The 23,599-nt window shown below is 42.4% G+C and overlaps 1 protein-coding gene across 7 annotated transcripts in view; it reads left to right on the top strand.

The window, feature by feature from the left end:
- SRGAP1 (SLIT-ROBO Rho GTPase activating protein 1) overlaps nt 1-1,761 on the top strand; it is a 240,132-nt gene extending 238,371 nt beyond the window's left edge. For 3 of the 7 annotated variants that reach the window (XM_040344103.1, XM_040344100.1, XM_040344101.1), the window contains one exon: nt 549-1,760. In XM_040344103.1, coding sequence (XP_040200037.1) covers nt 549-932 — 384 coding nt within the window. In that variant the 3' untranslated portion in view covers nt 933-1,760. Of the gene's footprint in view, nt 1-548 lie in introns of all 7 variants that reach the window. The other 4 variants (XM_040344102.1, XM_040344099.1, XM_040344098.1 and 1 more) reach the window with 3 other exon arrangements.
- The last annotated feature ends 21,838 nt before the right edge of the window (nt 1,762-23,599 follow it).

Genomic DNA, 23,599 nt, shown 5'->3' with positions numbered 1-23,599 from the left:
ACTCATATATTAGTATTCTTATTGCCTGCTTGACCTTTTGTACCCTTGTGTAATATTTGATACCCTTCTCTAATGTTAAGTGAGCACACATATATACGAGTCTCCTGAGATATGGAACACAGGGGTCAGTTCATTAAGAGATATAAAACCACATAGATTTTTGTGCTCACCGAGACACGTCCAATCCCTCCCTATCCCAACGCTTTACTTTAATAGATAGGACTTGGAAATTACATCCGATCTGTCGCTTTACTCATGTCGAATTAAGTTTCCAGGTCCCCACTATTAAAATAAGCAAAGAGACGATGTCACCCGGGTGACGTCATTGGCTAAATATGGGCATGTCCATATTTGTCAATGACTTCATCGATTCATGAGATTATGGGTCAGTACTGTGCTGTCGTCATTACGATCCTTTCTGTGTCCTGAACAGACTGCTACGTCCTTTTATTTTAAAAGGACAGAGATGATTTTATTTTAACTTCATTAGTATGATACAAGCCATCAAAAGACTGTGAGCGACTAACCTTGTTGTTTTGCCTCCCAAGCAGGATATAGAGGAGACCATGAACACAGCATTGAATGAGCTGCGTGAGCTTGAGCGACAGAGTACTGCCAAACATGCCCCAGACATAGTGCTAGATACGCTGGAGCAAATTAAGAACTCTCCCACCTCTTCAACATCAACAGAATCATTAAGTCCTCGCCATAATGTCCTGATGAAGAACACAGAGCCACAAATCCGACGTAGTACTAGCACATCTAGTGAAACAATGAGTACATTTAAACCTATGGTAACTCCTAGAATGGGAGTACAACTGAAACCACCAGCTCTAAGACCAAAACCTGCTGTCCTACCAAAAACTAATCCTGGTCTAGGAGCAGCATCACAACCATCACAAGGGGCAGCAGATAAGTCGTGCACAATGTGACGTTACCCTGCCAAGATTTAAGTAGTAACTGGAGATGCCATGGTTTTACAGGAACATAACACCTGTGACTATTCTAAGACCTTTTTTTAACTGGACGATATTATGTGTTTACAGCAGTAGAAACACATAGATATTACTTGAAGAATTCATGCTGCACAAATTTTATAGTTTGCAACAGATCACAAATTGCTTCCCACTTATAAATGAGATTTTTCCATCTAAAGTGCATAGAGTGTGGGTATATATATAATATATTTTTTTTCCTGAGTGCTCTGTGTGGAGGATTTATGAACACGGAGGCTTATTTGGTTTGTAGAGCAGCTTAGAATTTCCGGATAGCAGTAATGTGATAGAGCTATTAAATGACATTCCTTTGCAGCCCTACTGCCTGCTTAATAAAGAATCCTGTAGTGGATCCCAAGCAAGTACACCTCTGGACAGAGTCCAGTACTTAACCACTGTTGATGTTTTTGTAGCTATATATCTTCCCTATAACAGTGAGACTAACCTGTTAATGTGTACAGTATGCACTGCATGTGGTTCTTATTCTAGGTATATGTGGAATAATCTCTATGTATAGAGATGGATATATACAGAAGAAACATTTTGCACATGCATTCTGCAGATGTGATGAACAATGTACTGCTGTACAGAAATACTGTACTTCTGTGCTTGACTGGATTGCTCATTAGGAAACCATTAGCTAAAGGCATGAGTCTGCAGGTGCCATTAAGCTATAGGGTGTCTAGTAATCGGCTGTAGTGGAGCTGTTAGACTATAGAGAAACAGTGTTTTTTTCACCCCATAATCTTGTATTTGTTATTGGCGGCGGCGGGGGGGAGGGGGGGGGGGCGGGCATTAAGCTGTGCAATAGTGCACGGAGTTGTGAAATAACACTAATACTTGGTATAAATACAGAATGGTGCCTGAGGAGGTGACATCCTCCCTCTCCCTTTACGACTGCTCACGTGATCCAGTTAGCCACTTGCCAAAGCTAGAAATTCTTAACCACTTCACAGACTAGCTGAGTGCTGAGCAATAACCACAGCAGATATATTTGGATATGTTTATATAAAAAATTAGCACAGTATTAATATCCGTTCCATTAGAGAAGGTGGTTGGGTGTCCCAGATGTAATATCTTTATTTAACAGTTTACTTGCATCTCATAGTGATGCAATGTTTTTTTATTATTATTATCTGCCTGTTAATCTACTAATATTGTATGGGTTATGTTTTTCTTGATTTAAATGAGAAAACATAGTAGCAGATATTACTTTTCTATCCAAATGTACAAACTGCACAATCTAGGTAACATTGTAGTGTAGCTTAGGTCTAAAATGTCAACAAATGCAGGTACTATCATATTCCTTAATTATATATTTTCTTTTTTTTTTTATCATTTAGTTGTATATATGACTTGTATATTTCAAAAAGTTAGTCACCTCATCACTTGAGGTTTTTTTTTATATTTTGTTTCCGGTCTGTTTCAGGTTAATCCACTTGTGATAGAATTATAATTTTAGTGTTAGTTCTTCAACTCTATAAATGAGAAGACATTGGCCCAGATAAGTGGTGTAGAGGCAGCAGACTTTCCTGGCTATTCATCTGGGATTGCACTTGCATACTATCTATAAACCGCTCAAGGTATTTTCAATCTCGTGGATGAAGCCTTTTTTAGAACTAGATCTGGGAGAATTATTTTAAGATGTGAGCAGTGCTCCCATCTTTTAAAGGTGGGGGCAGGTAATATTAACACCTTAGAATGTCTTTTTAATGCAGAGCATTAACATTCCTGTACTAGTACACTACTGTTACCAATAAAAATAGACCCACTGGCACTATGTGTCCACTATGCGGAGGGCCGTCATTGTGTACAAGTGCTATACCTCTTTATTGCAGCCTGTAACTGAAGCTGAGCCCAGGAGCTTGGCTGCTCTAGATGTCCTCACATGAATATAGATGACACTAGCAACTCACAGGAACAAACTGGAACTCACTACTGTGCAAACACAGGACTAGCCTGGTACTGTTTTTTTGTTTTTCTTTTGGTCATTGTGACATCATGAGTCAACATGTCTTTAAACAGTCGGAATCGTGTATATTTCTTAATAGATTTAGTGTAGTACAAAAATATATTAGGAGCAATGCATCTGAGTGTACTGCCAGTTACGTGTAGTTTGATGGTTCTAGGTATTTCCAGTACTGTAGGTGGTTGTGTATAACAGGCCAGTCACATGGTCAGCGTGGCCTTTATGGAGTTTTTCCCACTACCGGCATATCTCCTGCACAGCCAGCTGTCTGTATCGTCTGTTTATTACAGCTAGCATTTTATTTTTTTAGTTAACCGTTATTTAATTTGTGTCAGTGTACATCTGTAGTATGTACATGTGAAAGTGCCTTTAAACATTTAGAGGACCTTCAACTTTTTACTCACCTTAATACATTGCCATAGCATTCAAACCCATTCTCAAAAAAGGTAAAATATACTGAAAAATAAATGTGTGAATTTCATCAAAGAAGACTTTACTGTTAAACTGTTGTGATTTATGCACTTTTATGTACAGTACTATACATTTTGGCATGTGCCATTTACAGGCTTCAACATCCATCCAGGTTTGTTCCTTCATAGGTTTTCTTTATAATAAAGAATATAGTCCTGTCAATCATTGTCTGATTTTGTTTAATTTTTTTTTTTTTAATAACAGCTGTCTTGTATTGTGAATTTCGAACATATGATCACTTATTTGCTATGTGTTCTTAAGGAGATTGTGGAATGTTGTTTAAAAGAAAACCACATTTTTTTTTTTTTTTTTGTAATTGATTTCGGACCAAAGATGACTGACTTGGGATCAGAACTTGTAAGACGGGTCTGGCATTCTGCACCGATCTGCTGCTTTTTATACAATCTTTTAGTCGTCCTGGTATGACTTTTTTTTTTCTTTTTCTGTAAATACTAAACCTAGTGGAAAGGGGGGAACTCTGACATAGTTACTGAATTGTTTCCAGCAACAGAGGTGTTTTCTTGTCAGGTCTCACTGAGTGAAAGGCTAGAATGTCTGGGTAACTCCATCAAAATTTCCAAGATGTCAACAGTTTCTGATCCCAGAGAAATCATCTTTAGGTTATGCTATCTAGTTGGTGTTCCATCAAAATACAAGTTTAAAGTTTTGAATGGTGTTCTTTAATTAACCAATTTAGTTTCAACTTAATAAAGCAAGTATATTCTCAGGTTATGATAATGTGTCAACTTCTTTACAATCATGCTGACCGTACATATGTAAATTGATTATAGTTTATTTAAAGCTACCATCTATGAATTGTGTCTCAGAGTGGCAGAAATAGAGTGAAGGCTTCCTTTTGATTTTGAGGTCATACATCTGGGGTGAGTGGAAGTGTAGGTGTGATATGCAACTGATTGTCAGAATGCAGAATGAATGTGAAATCATGGCATGTGCGGGGGTTATAGGAGATAAAGTTGCACACTAAAAGCATATTCCATAAAAAGACATAATGTTCACTGCATAAATGCGTATGACTCATGTTGGAACAAAGCCTGCATCAGCTGTTCATAGAGTCAGACTTAATGTAGCTCAGCACCAGCTGTGATGTTTCTTTATCTTGTACATTGAGAAAGAAATTGCATTCAGGGAAACTTTTTCTGTCCCACTGGCAAGGCGATGTTACTGGGCAGAGTACTCATGACAAGATAAATGTTGTCGTGTCCACAAAAACCCTCCAGGTTTCAGAACCACCGATCATGATTATTATTATTATCCAGGATTTACTTGGTGCCGACAGTTGTGGAACGCATTACAACATGACAGTACAGAGACAATGCAAATCAATACAGAAGGAATCAGAGGGCCCTGATAGCTTTTTTCCTCAACAAAAGTAGTGTTACAAAAATAAGCTGGAGGGGGGGGGGGGGTCACATATGGGGCATTTCAATTTGCAAATTGCAAAGTTGACCATTGTTCTAATGGTCAACTTTGCAATTTTAATTACAGGGCAATCAAGAACAACTACTAAGATATCTTCTATTGCTGAGATCGCAAAACAGTAGTACCTATTGGCTCTAAAATCTCAAGTCAAACTAAGTTACATAACATCATGCATTCCTTTATAATTGGATTTTACAAAGATACAGATTATCTGTATCTGAAAAAATCCCACGCAGGACTTGTAGATTTTAAAGAATGATGCTTTTTCGCTTATCCAAACATACTACACTACTTGGATTATTTCTGAAAGGGTCATTTGCATTATATCTCCCAATTTGTATTTTGGTTGATTTAAAGCAGCGGTCTCCAAACTGTGGCATTGGGGCACTATTCCATCCAATGACACCAACAATGGGGCATCGTTTTTGAACCTGGCACCAACAATGGGGCACTATTCCATCCAAAGACACCATCAAAAGGGCACAATTCATTTCACTGATACCAATGATGGTGCACAATTCCTTCCATTTATACACCATTGATGGGACACAATTCCTTCCATTTATGCCAGCAATGGGCCACATTTCCTCCCATTGACACCAATGATGGGGCACTATTCCACCCACTGACACCATCAAAAGGGCACAATTCCTCTCACTGATACCAACAATGGTGCACAATTCCTTAAATTGATACCAACAATGGGCCTCTTTTCCTCCCACGGACACCAACGAAAAGGGCAAAATTTCTCCCATTGACAATGATGGGGCACTATTCCTCCAACAATGGGGAACTATTTTGTTCCATTGACATCAACGATGGGGCAAAAGTTTTACCACTGTCACCAAAGATAGGGCATTGTTTACTCTCACTGGATGCTGGGACCAGTGTTGGAGCCATCTTTTTTTGCTGTGACCTCCAGGATGTTGATGGGAACCTTGGCTTCCTCTGATGACCATGTTCCCTGAGCGGTGAGGGACTGAAACCCTCCTCCCCAGCCCAAAGGCCATACACACAATGAGAAAATTGTGCACAAAATAATTGCGCGTACAATGATCTGATCATTGGTACACAGCTTTTGTCTGAAATTATCCGAAGGGACAAACACAAAAAAAATTCTCGTACCATACCAGATCGTACAGTCTTCATTTATTCATTTAGTACAGTTTTCGTCCGAAAATACAATACAACATCTTACATCACTTTCAAATTTTTATTCTGTTGTACAAGAATTTTTGAACATTAGTAACCTCTTCATTTTCGATATGGAGTCTAGCATGCAAAAAAAACGATCATTTATCCGATAATCTCATTGTGTGTACCAGGCTTTAAACGTTCATAAGCGGCTGGGTGGGAGCTTCCCCGTTCTGAGTGGATGTACATCGCTCAGAACGGGTGCCTGTGAGATCCTGTAATGGCAGTGGTCCTCGGATACAGCCCATCTCAGATCGGGATTTGGGCACTGTGATTGGGCCTGCCGATCACATGATGGCTGTGTACGATCACAGCCTTCACAGTGTAAACAGAGACATGTGTCTGTGTCAGTTCTCCCCTGCTCTTGTGCAAAGTCTAATGCATACATTGGTCCCGTAAGAATACGTAAATGGTGATTGCACCACCCATGTGAGGTATTGCCACAAATGTCTGAGCAAGAGCAATAATTCTAGCACCAGACCTCCTGTGTAATGCTAAACTGGTAACCAAGAAAGACTTGTAAAGCATTGCCTGTGAAGATACTGAAGTTTGGCGCCATTTCACAAGTATGTGCTACTTTTAAGTGCTACATGTTTGGTGTCTGTTTACCCAGCGCAACACCATATTTATTATTTTATCAAAAATGTGGGTATTGTCTTTTTGTGCATTGAAATTCATTTAAATGTATTTATGTGTTGGTGTGTAAAATTGCATTAGAAAAACTGCTGTGCAAAAAAAGTGTGACATAAAAATTTGCAAATCCCACCGTTTTATTCTCTAGAGCCCCTGCTACAAAAATATATAATGTTTGGGGGTTCTAAGCAATTTTCTAGCAAAAATACAAAAAGTGTCGGAAGAAGGCTTGGTCTTAAAATGGACAATGCCTGAAGCTTCTCCTTTGGATCTGTGGCTAGGCTGTGAAAATCTCAATACGTGGTATCGCCATACTCAGGAGTAGCAGAATGTGTTTTGGGGTCTAGCTGCAAGTATGCCTATGCCGTTGTGTGAAAAATATATTTTTTTTCTTTCACAAAAAATTTCATTATTTCGTTTTGTACATTTTCCAAAGAATTGTGGGAAAAATTTCAACTTCAAAAAACTTGCCATCTTACCAAATACCATGGATGGTTTACTTTCCAAAAAGGGGTAATTTGGAGATATTTATACTGTCTTGACATGTTGGGGCTTCAAGAAATGATACCTGATTTCAGTACATCAGGTGTGATTTCACAGACAGAATAATATACACTGATTTAGGTTATTTTTTACCAAAGAAATGTAACGGTATACATTTTGGTCAAAATGTATGAAGAAAATTGCTTATTTGAAAAATGTAACCAAAGTTAAGAAAAACACTTTTTTTTCTTTTTCCAAATTTTTGGTCTTTTTTCATTTGTAGTGCAAAAAATAGAAAACCCAGTGATGATTAAATACCACCAAAAGAAAGCTTTGTTTGTGTAAAAAAATGATAAACATTTCATATGGGCACAGTGTTGCATGACCGAGTAATTTATCATTCAATATGCGACAGCAATGAAAGCTGAAAATTGGCCTGGGTAGGAAGGGGGTGAAAGAATTGAGGGTGTTAAAGAGTGGCATCTGTTATCACCTCCCAGTGATAAGGAAATACTTCCTCATTGTAAAGGCTGGGCTGGAGATCCACCAAACTTGGGAGTTTCTTGCTTGGCTGGATTAGAGCATGGGTAGGTTGAAAGCAGCATGTTTGTTCCTGGCAGATAATTTTGTGCTGGAGAGGTCTCGAATTAAATTGAACAAATGGCACAGTCTTGAAGGAAGCTACCATTGCAGGATGTCTTTGGTCTTAAAGTGTTTGTAAAGTCTTGTTAAAAAAAAAACATGTTATGTATCTGCTCTGTGCAGTGGTTTTGCACAGAACAGCCCCAATCCTTCTCTTCTCGGGTCCCTCTTCACTGCTCCTGGCCCCTCCCTCCTGTCGAGTGCCCCCACAGCAAGCAGCTTGCTATGAGGGCACCCGAGCTGCAACTCTGTGTCCATTCCCCCTCTCTCCTGATTGGCTAACTGACTGTGATTGACAGCTGCCGGAGCCAATGGCGCCACTGCTGTCTCAACCAATCAGGAGGAAGAGTCTGATAGCCAAGTGACCCGTAGACATCCCTGGACAGAGATGGGGCACAGTTAAGTATTAGGGGGTGCTGGGGAGACTAGACTGCTGCACACAGAATGCATTAAGATAAAAAAAATTCTGCCTTTATAACTCCTTTAATTCCCCAGCATGAGCTCTGAAAGCAAGCATTTTCCTTGCTGGAAGGAGAATCTTTGCTTGAGATGTCCAGGATCAGACCCAAGTATTTCAGGCAAAGAGAAGGCTGGAAAACCGATTTGGAAACTGATCACCCAACCAAAACCCGAAACAATGAATGGTCCTGTGGAAGTTTGCAGACAGCTAAAAGGAAGAGTTCTTCAGGAGAAGGTCGTTCAGATAACCTGTGACTTTGATGTTATTAGCTAGATTCACACAGTAGATACGCCGACCTAACTCGGAATCTGCGCCGACCTAAGTTTAAGTGTATTCTCAAACAGAGATACACTTAAACCTATCTAAGATACGACGGCTTGCGCCATCCTATCTTAGTTAAAGTATGGCCGCCGTTCCCGCTTCGAAAATTTTACGTTGTTTGCGTAAGTCGTCCGTGAATAGGGATTTACGTCCACGTCGAAATCAAAAGCACCGTGCAGCGTACTTAGCCGCAATGCACACTGGGAAATGTAGGTGGACGGCGCATGCGCCGTTCCAAAAAAACGTCAATCACGTCAGGTCAAAGCAAATTATCATAAAACACGCCCCCTCAGCCTATTTTGAATTAGGCGTGCTTGCGCCCGCCGCATTTATGCTACGCCGCCGTAAGTTAGGAGGCAAGTACTTTGAGAATACAGTACTTGCCTCTCTGACTTAAGGCGGCGTAGCGTAAATACGATAGGCTAAAGTTGCGCGCCCCTACCTGAATCTAGCTATATGAGTCCTTAGAAGGGTAAGGATGAAACAGGATGTCTAAATGAATTGGGAACATCTTAAACTAACTATATTTTTCTATTTCAATATTTTTATTATTTTAAATAAAATCATGAAAGATTCATGTAAGTAAGCCTTCAGTACAGAGGTTGAGAAAGGAAGGGTTAATAAATTGGTAGTCTTTAAGCCCATATTTTTTTTTAATATATAATCAAAGAACGAGAAGGCACATTACAGCATTACAAAAGCCTCTGACTCTCTGCACCCTCAAGGTAGCGAGAGGTAATGGCTATTGCTATATCCTTCAACAATCCAACTTCTAAAAAAAAAAGAAAGAACCTTTTGTTCTACACATGTAGAAAGACTGAAAGCTTAAAAAAATAACAGAATAATGAAGAAATGGAGAAGAGAAAAAAAAGGTAAAAGTAAGAAAAAATAAAGAGTGTAAAGAATAGGCCTCCCTCAGACAGTGTCTCACCATTCTTCCCCCCAAGCCTACTCTGTGGATTGTAGGTAGCGTAGCAAGAGGTTCCAAATCCTTTCAAACTTGGCGTGCTTGTGCTGAAGAATACTAGCCAATTTTCATGTAACATTATCCACAAGAGGTTATTTTTCATAGCACCAAAGTCATCGGCAGCTGACTTCCAAGCCTTTGTGATGGTCATTTTGGCTGCCAGATAAAAATTGAAAATGTAAGAGGCTGGGTATATTTTTCATTTTTTTTAATAATATGTATTTAATTCTATTTTGATCTCTCACTGACTTGTATGTCTTCAGATGCTGAGCTAGTTTGTTTTTAGATTAGGATAGATTCTTTGGCTTGCATTCTTTAGGAGGCTTTAAATTGTTCCTGCAGTATGTTCTTTTGTGCATTTACTTTTTTTTTTCTGCCCTTTTATGTATGATTCTTTTTTTAGGACGAACTTTTGATCTATATTTTGGAATAGGTATTTGTATACTTCTGCAGTATGTTTTTATGTATTTGCAGAAGTAGCTGCTAATCTCTACAGAGTACCTGATTCATCCTTTGGTGGGCTAAGTATTGCACCACTTGGTTCTCTGAAGGTTTTTCCTACATTTTAAATCAAATTTACTGCTTTTACACTATATTCAATTTTAATAAAGTTACACTATGGATGTTCTGCCATTCTTTTTTTTTTTTTTTTTTTTTTTTTTTAGTGCTGGTGACCTGTGAGGCTGTTTGATTCTTAACCCTTTATATTTCTCATGCTGGTCCTGGATCAAGTTTGGAGGCAGTGCTTACAGACTTCCTATAAAAGTGAGCATTCTGCATGACATCAGGTGGTTGGGATCTCGCGTGTGAAGTTGGATGCACAAGAATACTATTCAGATTTTATGGACACTTGCTTAGTTGTTTTATATGACTGTGGGACACTTGGCAATAACAGATTTTATTTAACCATTTCTTTTTTTTTTCACAAGAAATTATTTAACCCTTTCCAGGAAATAAGCGCTTTGAATTTTTGCACAGTGTGTGCACATAAGTCATCTTGTGGTGTTTGGTTTGCTCTTTATGCACAATTTGTTCATATACACGTGTTTAGTGATAAAACTTCAGAGATATACTGAAATTATTTGTTATAGCGCTGCACTTGTATTGGTGCTAGCTGGCTGTTGTCTAGGAATGTACTATTATGTAGAAATATACTTGCATACTGGAAATTATTGCCTTCCACTACAAAGTTCAGAAAACGATGATGAGGTGGATAACTGGAATATGCACATATCTATTTATTAGATGTTGATGAATGACATCTAATAAGTAGGAAATAACTTTACAGATTCTTATTAAATTTTTTTTTTTTTTTTTTTATTATTTTATTGATTTTTCAAAGACATAACACACAATACGTAAATGACTCGGCACACCACCAAGTCAAACAATTCGGCCAACATGGCCGGCAAAAACAAAAATACCACACACGCCATCGTTAGACGGCAACTAAACCAAACAGAAAATCAAGAAAAATAAAAAAACAAAATTAAAGAACGGTAAAAGAAAGAAACTCCCAATTCAGTTCCCCTCCCCCTCCTCCTAATATTGCGGATCCGGATGGGCAAGTAGCCGCCTCCCCTGCACATATCGATTCCAGAACAAGGGTCTATTCTTGTGAAATTTTGGAATTTGAAGGTTTTTGTTGAGGAATTTTGGGTGCAAAATGTCCCATTGGGCTTTAGTACTGTGAACAGATTTGAACAGAATCATTTGAGCCTGTCTTGTGGGGGTACTGGCACAACGGACAAGAGATAGTTCAGGGTATACTGCAAAACTGATTGTTCTTGGACAGATTTTGATTAATGTGGGAGAAGAAAGAAGTGAGGGGTAGTGTTTTCCACTCTATTTTGTACCTCTTGGGCATACTCCCAAAAGGGTCTTCAGGGTCTGGGTTCCATAGTGATGGACCACAACCCTAGACCTGTATAGCACCCTGCAGCTGACTCCATGCAACACAAAGTGCCAAGGTGAATGCTGTGCAGGATCCAGTGCTTGAAGCAACATTACGGCACATCCCCACAATGTGGTGTCCAGGTATGACTGGATAGAGGTTGCACGAATCTGGATGCACTGCTTCTATTATGGTATTCGAAGACACTGAAGAAATGATTGAAGAATGCAAAGATAAAATAATAAATGACTTAAGCGAGCTTAAAGTGGTTGTAAACCCTTACAAACCACTTTTAACCACAGGTAAGCCTATAATGAGGCTTACCTGTAGCTACCCCAGATATCTCCTAAACCTTAGGAGATATCCCGTGTAGTATCAGCATGTGCCTAAAGTCGGCGCACTGAAGCAATGGCACGTTCGTGTCGTTGCTTCAGCTAGGAGTGACGTCATCACGTCTCCGGCCACTCAAAGCGCCGGAGTCCTCGATACTCGGAAGTAACTCTGGGAGCGATGTCGCCGGCCAGAGCTGTGTACTGGGACTGCTGCGGGGGGGCTTCGATCTAAGGGGAGTATTTCATAATGAGCTAGTATACTATGCATACGAACTCATTATACCTTTTTGTCTTGCAGGTTTTTTTTTAGTGGTTTTACAACCACTTTAAGTGATTTAAAAAGGGTAAAATACTGCGCTAATGAAAATTACAATTAAATTAAATGGATGAACCAGTCCAAAAGCAGCAATTAATGTGAGATATAGCACAAGGAAAAAGAGAAAATTGTGCCAATTACAGTCCAAATATAAATAAATAAATATATAATTCAATATTTGCACGGATGGAAACGAGTACGATATACACCCGGTGATTATTTCACAGGAAAGTGCACCAGCACCTTGTGGAAAACATGCTTACCAGATAGTAAGCCAAATAAGCAGGTGGCTTTAACCCAGCCCAGGCCTTTATTTTGCAAGATGACGCAAAACTCCAGTGTAGTTGTTAAAGGCTTCCTAGCACAGATTAGCGTTGACTCCACAGATGGTGATTATTAACCACTTCCCGACGGCCGTACGACTATATACGGCCGCAGGGTGGTTCTACTTCTCTGGGGCGCCGTCATTTGACGTCCGCCCCTTTCCGCGTTCCCCGCGCGCGCTCCCGAGCGCGCAGCGGGGAACTTCTGTGCTGGCCGTGTCCCTTGGACACAGCCAATCACAGATCGCCGTGAACGGCCAATCGGAGTGGCTGTTTGCTAGGCGATCTGTGCGGCCAATGAGAGATGATCTCATATGTTTACATATGAGATAATTTCTCATTGCCGGCTCTCACAGACAGTGGTGCTGTCAGGGAGAGAGGAGACCGATCTGTGTCTCTTGTACATAGAGACACAGATCGGTCACCTCCCCCAGTCACGCACCTTCCCCCACAGTTAGAACACTATATAGGGAATACATTTAACCCCTTCCTCACCCCCTAGTGTTAACACCTTCCCTGCCAGTCACATTTATACAGTAATTAGTGCATATTTATAGCACTGATTGCAGTATAAATGTGAATGGTGCCAAAAATTTGTCAAAAGTGTCCGATGTGTCCGCCATAATGTCGCAGTCGCAATAAAAATCGCAGATCGCCGCCATTACTAGTAAAAAAAAAAAAATATATTCTTTCCCTTATTTTGTAGGCGCTATAACTTTTGCGCAAACCAGTCGCTTATTGCGATTTTCTTTTTTTTTTTTACTAAAAATATGTAGAATACGTATCGGCCTAGACTGAGGATAAAAAATAATTTTTTTAATAAAATTGAGCTATTTATTATAGCAACAAGTAAAAAATGTATTTATTTTTTTCAAAATTGTCGCTCTATTTTTGTTTATAGCGAAAAAAATAAAAACCGCAGAGGTGATCAAATACCACCAAAAGAAAGCTCTATTTGTGGGAAAAAAAGGACGTCAATTTTGTTTGGGAGCCACGTCGCACGACCGCGCAATTGTCAGTTAAAGCGACGCAGTGCCGAATCGCAAAAAGTCCTCTGGGCAGGAAGGAGGTTTAAGTGCCCAGTAAGGAAGTGGTTAATCAACCCAAAAGATAAAAATACATATACCATAGCGTAATATTGTCAAATCAAATGAATGTACAATATAATCATTGCACTTAGTGTAAAAACCAAACAATGCATACAAAAACACCCAGTGGATGAATCGCAATCGAGTGCACCATCACTACACAGAGAGCCTCCTTACCAGATGACAAGCCAACAACGCAAGTGTGAAGGGACCATTGTTGTAAAAAGAGAGAACAAAAGTTTATCAAACGAACTCAATAACATCTATCGCTAATTACTCCAACTGATGTTGAGATTTGTTGGTCTTCTCCAGGGTAGCGAGGTTAGACCCTCTTCTTGATATTTTGCTATGTGAATGGGTGCAAATGAAATTTAACTTGGTGATATATTACTGGACTAACTGAATAAAACATACAATTAAAGTGAGCATGAGTGCTGTTGTGCAGCCACTTTATTGTGCCTACAAATACCTATATTTATCCCCCCTTGGATCCTAGGCCCAGTGAAGGCATGTCTAAATAATGGACTGTTGAAGAGGAATATCACATTGTTTTCCCAAACTTTAAATTTACTAAAAATAAAAACGAATTTACAATGCAGGGATTTCAAGAATGAATTCCTTTGCATGTGGAGACAGCCTGGTAAATTTAGAGGAATAATAAATGATCCATGGACATAGTCACTTTGCTGTGTAATGTCTTGAATCTCACCTTCTTCTTTTATTATTGATGTAGTCACTACATAATTCATAAAGCTCCTGTATTTTAAACTTTACATTGTGTGCTCAAAATTATCTAGAAATAAAAATAGACCTGTACACAAACTCCTAATAACTCACAAGCTTTTAATAGAATGACTAGCTTTGTGTGGTTCGTGATGCATGACTAGATGGATGGATGCTCTAGGCCCCCGGCAGGAAAGCATATTTTTATAATGAGAAGAGGTAATTGATCAAAAAAAAAGAAAAAAGTATCGGAGAATGTGGCAACATTCACAGAAGCTTTTAATAGTATATAAAAATGTATGACTGGAGGAGCCTTGTTTGCATAAAGTTTACATATCATGTTAGCTGTGCAGACAGATTCAGAGCAGCTGTCAGATAAAAGGTGACGTGGCACTCATTCATACTGTTGGGTGTCTCAGGTGGAATGATGAACAAGAGATTACATGAGGACTAGATTCTTCATGAGCCAAGGTAGAACTGTCAATCACTACCAGCATTTACAGGATAGCATAACAGAAATCAGTTGTTTCCATTGCAGCAAGTGAATGATCATTTGGAGATATTCGTGGCATTTCCTAAAATGGTCATCTATGAACAATTTCATTTTTATTAAACATAACCAAAAGGTTTTGTGGTATATTCTGGCCAAAAGCATAAAAGCGGTTATCTCATGGTAATGCTATTTGAGTAGCTTCCGTTTTCAGGGTCACAGTAGTTCCAGCAATCAAATTGAATAGAATATAAAAGATTTAATTTCAGCAGGGGGTATCCCATGTTAGGGGTCCAGTATTGGAGCTGCTTACATCTTTTCCCAAAGAATACCAGCTGTATGCTTTCCTGCAGCTCCAGTGCTTTGAGCCACTGACCTGGAGCAAACATCTTGATTAAGCTGGCCATACATTGTGAAAATTCTGGATGGATACTGATGAACCTTTCAAAATGTGCTGCGTGGCTGGCCCCGGGCCCCTTCCCACCTGACACCCTTCAATTTGAAAGTAAAATTTCGAAAGCACTGCTACAAAAATACATATAAATCACCATAGTGAATAAACATATATTCATTTGAATTATAAAAAATACATAAACATTGTGAAGTCCATGTATAAAGCGTGAACAACATCCTCAGTGAGTATAGGAAAGGTTCCTCTCCACCCACACGCAGACACACAATGCACTCTCCAGACTTATATGACCCCTATTACAGGAAGTCAAATTGGGCATATGGGAAAATGTCACAAGAAGGAATACAATCCGCTGCTGTCATCCATTCAATATATATGTAGATAGCAAATTCAAAGCTCCATATAGTGAGGGTAGAGGAAAGAACGCTCTCATGGTGCAGTAATTCAAATCATTTATTTAAAAAAAGGTTATGTTGCACTTACATCAAAGAAAACAGGCATGTATTGTATAAGAATTGTATACGAACCGTTGGTTAGCGTTCCACCTGCGTAATCCCCTAAAGGTGTCAGATGTGGGCTGACGAAACAACGTTAGGTTGTGTGTGAGATATGTTATTTCCCCGCAGGTGGAGCGCTAACCCGCAATTCCTATACAATATATGCTTCTCCTTGTCTTCTTTGATGCAAGTGCAATACAACCTTATTTATTTATTGTTTTTTTTTTTTAATGATTTGAATTACTGCACCATGAGAGCATTCTTTCCTGAATGAATGAATGAATGAATGAAAAATTTATATAGCGCGGCACATGCGAACTGAATCGCCTCTGGGCGCTTGTTGATTAAGTCTCATGCCTTTCAAAAAAGCAGGGTTTTGATCTGCCTTCTGAAAGACAGGTGGTTTTGCTCCAACCGAATGCTGGTTGGTAAAGCATTCCAAAGCCTGGGGCCCTGGAAAGCAAACCTTCTTTCTCCTTTGGACTTGTATTTGGTTATAGGAACCTTGACCAGATTTTGGTCGGTGGAACGCAGAATGCGACTGCAATTGTGCAGTTTGATCTTGTCGCATAGATATCTAGGAGCCTTCCCATGGATGCACTTATGTGTCAGGCAGAGTGCTTTGAATGCAATTCTGTCTTTTACTGGCAGCCAGTGAAGGGATCTCAGTGAAGGTGAGATTGATTCCCAAGATTTTTTCCCAGTCACCAGTCTGGCGGCCGTATTCTGTACGACTTGGAGACGAGCGATTTGGTACTTGGGTAGCCCGAGGTAAAGGGCATTTGCATAGTCCAGTCTGGAATTCACGATTGTTCCCACCACGACTGCTACGTCTTCTTTAGGAATAAATGGAATCAGTCTGCGTAGTAGGCGCATCAAATGGTGCGCCCCGCTGACTACGGACCCTATTTGTGCGTCCATTGTCATGAAGGTGTCAAACGTGACTCCCAGACTTTTGACTTTGGAGCTAGGTGCGATGATTTGTCCCAGAATGGGAGATGGTGTCCAGTTTGTTGTCGGTGGTTTCTTCCGCCTGGCATCAAAGATAAAGAGTTCTGTTTTAGCATTATTGAGTTTGAGATAACTCTTAGACATCCAGTTTTCTATTGAAGAGAGACATTTCTCTAATCTTAGATGATGATCCTTTTTGTGGCAGATGCGAAAATACAACTGCGTGTCGTCTGCATAGGAGTGATAAAGTAGTTCATGGCTACTGATAATATCAAAGAGAGGACGAAGATAGATATTAAACAGCACTGGAGACAAGGGGGATCCTTGGGGGACCCCACATGTCACCGTGCGTTTTTCAGATGTGAAGGATCCCAGTTTCACTGTTTGTGATCGGTTTCCAAGAAACGAGGAGAACCATGGTAAGGCATCTTCTGAGACTCCGGCGACTTCTGTTAGTCGTCTCAGTAGCAATTTGTGGTCTACTGTGTCAAAAGCAGCGCTTAGGTCCAGCAGAACCAGGAGACATGATTCTCCTTCGTCTGCGGCCTCAAGCGCATCGTCCCATATTTTCAGTAAGGCCGTTTCTGTCCCGTGTCCGGGGCGGAACCCGGATTGAAATGGATCGAGTAGGTTGTGGGTGTCCAGATGCTGTTGCAGCTGATTTACCACCACTTTCTCCATTATCTTGGACAGAGCATTTAGACCTGTTATGGGACGGCGGTGAGTTGGGTCCATAGGATCCAAATTAGGTTTTTTCAAGATCGGCAGGATTGTGCCCTCTTTCAGCAGGGCAGGCACTATGCCTTCCTTAAATGACTGATTTATAAGCTGCGTGATCGGAGGCGCCAGGATGTCGGCACATTCCTTCAGTAGCTTGGTGGGAATGATGTCATTCGGTGCTGTGCTGTTGCGCAGCAGGCCAATAAATTTTTTTGTTGTATCGATGGAGATGGGTTCCAAAGTGAACTTAGTTGATTGTAGAGGCGTTCGGTCGTTGTTTTGATTGAAGACGGGGCTGAGTGGAGAATTGTTTTGCCGAATACTTACCCGAATTTTCTCGATTTTGTCGATGAAGAAATCCGATAGTTCATTGCAGAACTCTTGGGTGTCTGAAGTGGGGACTTCTAGACATCCCGGATTCATGGTCTGGGTGACCATCCTGAAGAGTTCGCGAGGGCGATTCATTGCGCTGTTAATCACCCTGGAGAAGTGAAGTTTTTTGGCTTTGAAAATTTCCTTGTGATAGCGCGTAGTTACTGCTTTGTAGATGTTGAGATGGTCTTCTGACGGACTTCTTTTCCAGGAGGCTTCCGCCCTTCTGCGCTCTTGCTTCAATAGCGACAGTTGGTTATTGAACCAGCTGGACTTTTTTTTCCCGGCTGCGGAGTTTGCGCTTTGGTGCTGCTAAGTCGGCTGACTGTAGCAGAGCTGCATTAATGGCATCCAAAGTATCTGAGGCTGCTAATTGAGGAGGAATAGCCCCAATTCGGTTTCCCAGGGTAGATCTGAAGAGTTCCGAGTGGAGCTTCCTCTGAGATCTAGCCCAGTGTATTGTCACCGGCTTGGGTACTTTCCTGACTAATGGAGTTCTGGGGATTATGAAGCTGATTGCATGGTGGTCTGTCCATGGCAAAGGTTCATTTCCCACAATGTTAATTTTCAGATTATGTCTGAAAATTAGGTCGAGTGTGTGACCTGAAACATGCGTTGGTCCGTGTATAAGTTGTTGAAGTCCAAATCCTTCCAGGTGGTTGATGCAGGCATCCGCGATGGGATCCTGTGAGGAGTTAGCCCACAAATTAAAATCCCCGAGCAGCAAAAGGTGCTTACCGCTAAGGGTGTAGGTGGAAATGAACTCCGTTAATGCTGATATCAACTGCGATTTTGGCCCAGGGGGCCTATAGCAGAGGAGAATATGAACAGTCTCCTGAGAGTGAGCTTGAAGTTGAAGCGTAAGGGTTTCCATAAAAGGTAGAGGATTTTGGAGGACCGGTTTAATGATTGCAATATGCGACTTATGAATCACCGCCAGTCCTCCTCCCCTTTGCCCTATTCTATTTTCCGTTAAGATGCGATAGTTTGCTGGCACCAGTTCTCCGAGAATGGTGTTGCAATCGTCCGACAGCCAACTTTCCGTAATAAAGAGGCAGTCTAGATCGTATTGAAGTAAGAAATCATGGATTTCTGATCGGTGTTTAACTGCTGATCTAGTGTTAAGCAAAGCACATGATATGTGCTTGAGCTGTGTTGAATGATTGAAATATTTGATGATCGATCGATGATCGAACCTCAAAAGTTGATCTGATTTTAAAGCTATTGTGGTGGCGGCAGGCAATGTAGTAGCGAATTGTCTCAGACCCCAAATGGTTTCTGGAGAGTAACGCAACTTAACCATTGCTGCCAGTCACCAAGGGCTGGGGGGCGGGCGTAGGGTGAGAGAGGATTCGAGAATCCTAGCTCAAGGGGATTGGGATTTGGTTTTTGGTCCAGAGGAAGGCAAAAAAAAACCCTGGGCAAGCTGGCCAATGTGCTGCGGCAGGGAAAAAAAAATTCCTTCCTGATCCCTGACGGCGATCGGCACAAAACCCTGGATCAAAAAACTAACGGCTTGTGGAGGGGAAAAAAAGGGGGGGGATGCTGGGTGTCACTGCTGCTGGGGTGTACCAAAATAATGGCTGCCAGGCAAAGCACAGGACCCGGGCTGGGGGGGGGCTGTCAGCGTGGTAAAAAAGCTATTTACCGATAAAGTTGCTGAACAGGGGGCCTCTGGGGATGTGGGGGTGAATAGCCAAAGCAAACTGTGCTTAGGAATTAAGGGTAAGGAAAAAACGAGCGGTGCGCCGGTAGGCCGCGGCTGAAGCCGCGGACTTTCCTAAGGTGCGGCGGCCGCGAGATGAAGCAGGCTGGCGCGGGGGTGAAAAAACACCCAAAAACGCCGGAAATACACCCAGGGGGGGTGATTTGGGACCACCAGAAAGCGGGTGGCCGTGCGGGCGATAGATGCCGGCGAAAAGTAGTCTAGAAAGCCGCAGTGTGGGGTCTGTGTGACGGCTGCCCTGATAAGGACGGCCGTCAGTGGATCCCCAGGATATCAGGCCCTGAGAGGCAGGGTCTTACCTGCGGAGGAGAGGAGTCCTTGTGGAGAGCGAGATGCTGATTCCAGGTTCCAGGGAGCTTGTTTCATGGAGCGTCTAGCCTAGCAGCTGCCTGGTCTCTGACTGCCAGGTCTGGGTGGAAGCAGGCTCGTAAGCGGAAGGTCCGAAGCGCCCTGCTCCACCGCTGACACTGACTGACTGATCTGACTGACTGACTGATGACTTCCTCTCCCTCTCTATATTGCATAACTGGAGCTTTGAATATGCTATCTAAATAAATATTGGAACCTATTGGCTCCTAAATTTTCTTTTACTGTTACAAAACTGTTCCTTGTTTTACTAGTTCTAACTTGGCTATTGTGAACTTGCCTGCTATGCCTAATGGTAAATCTAGCTCTGAATAAAAATGATAGATATCTGCATTGTATTTGAGTAATTGCTTTGTGATGAGTATGACAACCCCCTAACTCATATTTAAACACTGACATAATTGTAAATGAGATCTTCAAATAATCAAATCCAGCATATTACTTGCTCCACGATCAATTTCCATCATTGTGTCATCAGACACCGTCACACCCATTATAAGTCATGCATTAAACATAATACAGTCCAAGAATTAAATGTTTCCTGTGTCATATGAAATGAGTGCGGGGGCGTGGCCAAGCCGGCAAGGATGATGGACGTGTGATTCCAGCACTCCTGTCACCTCAGGGAAGCACAAAGGCTTTTGCGGCAGAAAATAGCCTCAAACTGTTCAGAAAAATACCTCACCAGCTAGGCACAACCTCCCTACATACAGCCTGGGCAGCGCTGGAAAAAAAAAAAATCACCGCCGGAAATCGCCGAGGACGGAAGCTCCAGACCGGGGGACGTGCCTTAGGAAAGGCCGCGGCTTCGGCCTAGTCGTGGAGCGGCGGCCATTTTAATCCTCTCGGCAACGGCTCCCAGCGCTCTTAACTGCTCCCCCTTGCTCCGCATCGCTCCACAACCACCTGGACCAGTGACTGAGGGACCCGGAGACACCCCCAAAGAGTCATACGCCCGATATTACCTGCCAGAAGGGCCGCAAATCCAGTCAGCAGCTTGTGTCGGCGGCCATATTGGTCCTCCGGGAAGCGACCTCCTGATCCCATAGCTGCTCCCTCAGACGCCCCAACGTTATAAAACCCCCTGTAATGGCAACCGGAAGGTAGGAGGACACCACCACTTCTAACAAAACCCGGTATGTAAAGCGGGAGGGGCTGTGTCTCCATCTAGTCCCTCAAGTCGGCGGCCATATTGGTCCACCTAGAGAGAGCATACTGATCTTTTGGCTGCTCTCCCACCCTTTTAAAAAATTTGACTGCACCCCAAGTAAGCGGCCCTGGACGGCTCCACGGTCTCCCCCTAGCTCCCTCACGCCTCACCAAAGCCCGGAACAACAACAGAGGGACCCGGGGACCCCGCCACAGACGTTCTCCTCAGGTAACAGACACCTGAAAGGCCGCAAACCCGGCCAGCAGCCAGAGTCAGCAGCCATAGTGGCTCTCTCAGGGGTGAATTCTCCCACACAGTATTTGCTCCCCCAGACTTCCCACCGCTCCCTCATTCAATATAACGGTTACCTGGCAAGTAAGGGGCCCTAGTGACTTTACCAGCACTCGGAGAATAGGCTAAGGACCCCTATAAGCCCTCAGGTTGGTGGTCATATTGTCTCACCCACTGGGAACCCAATACTCATCATACCGCCCCCCCCCGCCTGCTAACACCCATCATTCTTGCAGTCCATCGCCAGGATACCCACAATTAAACCGTTTCTAACTGCCCCAAGGTTAAGATTCTCCTGTCATAAGAAATAGATTTGCCTGACAGACTGGATAACATGGGGACCGCCTCCCGTGGCTCCTCAGGCTCTCGGTCCCGCTCCCCAAGAGGACACACCGGGCCACAAAACCAAAATACTTCAGAAGTGTTCCGCACGCCCCGAGGTAACTTGTCACAGACACGCCGGGGCTCCCCTCAAGACCCATTACAAAACACCGCACAGGACCAAGCGGACATAGTGCTTAGTGCTCCAGACGCGGCGCCTCCATCGCCACCGGTTAGAGGCCAGGGTGACTTGCAGCCCACTACAGGTGCACACCTCAGTATTACAGACCTGAAAGCGGTGGCAACAGATATCAAAGACACCCTATCGGCGGCCATCGCTGAGCTCCGCATTGACCTGCGCTCACTCTCTGATAGGGTCACTCGCACTGAACAGACACTGGATGAACATGATACAGTTCTCCAGAAATCAACAAGAAAAATCGACGACCACACCCTCCAGTTAAGGGAAGTGAACCGTCAACTGGAAGATCTCGACAATAGGGGCCGTCGCCGAAATTTGCGCGTAAGAGGGCTACCCGAATCTGTTGAAGGAGAACAAATCCAAAATGAAATTACGGCCCTGTTTAACTCCATACTAGAGAAACCTAGGCAGACAGCCATTAATTTCGAACGGATCCACCGCGCTCTTCGTCCTCGGGGAAAAGATACGGATCCCCCTAGAGATATAATCTGTTGCCTAATGGATTTTAAGCTAAAAGAAGAAATACTGCGCCGAGCAAGGGGTCAAAGGCTTTACTGCGGAGAGACCACAGTTCAATTATATCAAGACCTCTCAGGAATAACTCTTCAACACAGACGTGACCTCAAGCCACTCCTGGAAGCCTTAATATCGAGAGGAATTAGATATAAGTGGAAATTCCCTTTCTGCCTAGCTGCATCTCACCAAGGCCGCAACGCCGCTTTAAGAGTGCCGGAAGACCTGCCTAAATTCTGTGAAACGCTCGGACTACCACCAATTTCTGTACCAGATTGGTACGCACCATACCGCCGCTCGGTAGGCAGATGGGGCAAACCGCCTGAAACACCTATGGAGACCCAAACGACAAATTTTCGAAGGAGAAGATCCCCGTCCACCTCAAGACTTCCCCAAGGCTCACGTGGTGCAAGAAGGGATCAGGACCAAGCGACCCCCCCGGATGCCCGTAGGGCCAGGATCGACAACTGAGATTAAATGAAGTAACATTTCTCTCTAATACTTTCTGATGCCAGAACACCCAACTTTGAGACCTTCGTCGATTGAAGAAACTAGTCAAGAAAGGACTATGTGATACTTTTCAGAAGACACCCCAATCGAGGGAACAAGCTTTCGATGGGAGTAAAACAGTCCTTTATCGAAATGGTTGTGCCACAAAGACTGCCTCAGAGATTGGACGTTCCATAAAGATAAGTTTTGAATAAGGTTACACACGGTTCATAGTATAGACAAAAAGTATTTGGTGGATGTATTTGACTTGATTCGGGGCAGTCGTCCTCCCTTACGGGGGGGGAGGAGTGCCCTGAGTTGTTAACCTAGGAGGAAAAGGGAGGGTATGTCAGTTCTGAATAGTTATAAAGATGGCTGGATATGTATACTCTTTTAGGTGTTAAGTAAGGTTGCACACCACTCATGCCCCTCGAAAAGATGGACTCATTCTGAGAGACCCCTCAAAACGACATGCCGAACCCCGGCTTGTTGGTAAAGTATCACTCAATTTTGTTGCACATAGTGCTCTCCAAATTTATACTCGTAATATCTGCCTTCTCTCAGCATGACTCTATTCTGGGGTGGCACGGATATGTTTGATTTCTTGTTATCTCTAATCGCAGATCAGTTCTCGAAACCACATTTAAGTATTTAAGTATTTTAGTATTTCAGTAGTGTTTCATTCCATTGTCTTGGTATTGGTCAACCCCAAAACGGTGGTGCACCTGTGCTTCTAGGCTCCCTTGGGAGGGTGGGAGCGGGGTGCTCACCGTACTAACCCGATTAATTTGTATATATAGGAAGTGGGTGAAGTACATTTCACCACTTAAATCGGTTACTGTAAATAT

Source organism: Rana temporaria, chromosome 3 (assembly GCF_905171775.1).
Source record: "Rana temporaria chromosome 3, aRanTem1.1, whole genome shotgun sequence".
In the NCBI taxonomy this organism is placed as follows: Eukaryota; Metazoa; Chordata; class Amphibia; order Anura; family Ranidae; genus Rana; species Rana temporaria.
The sequence above is the reverse complement of the archived record's forward strand: the minus strand, read 5'-3'. Positions and strand labels throughout refer to the sequence as shown.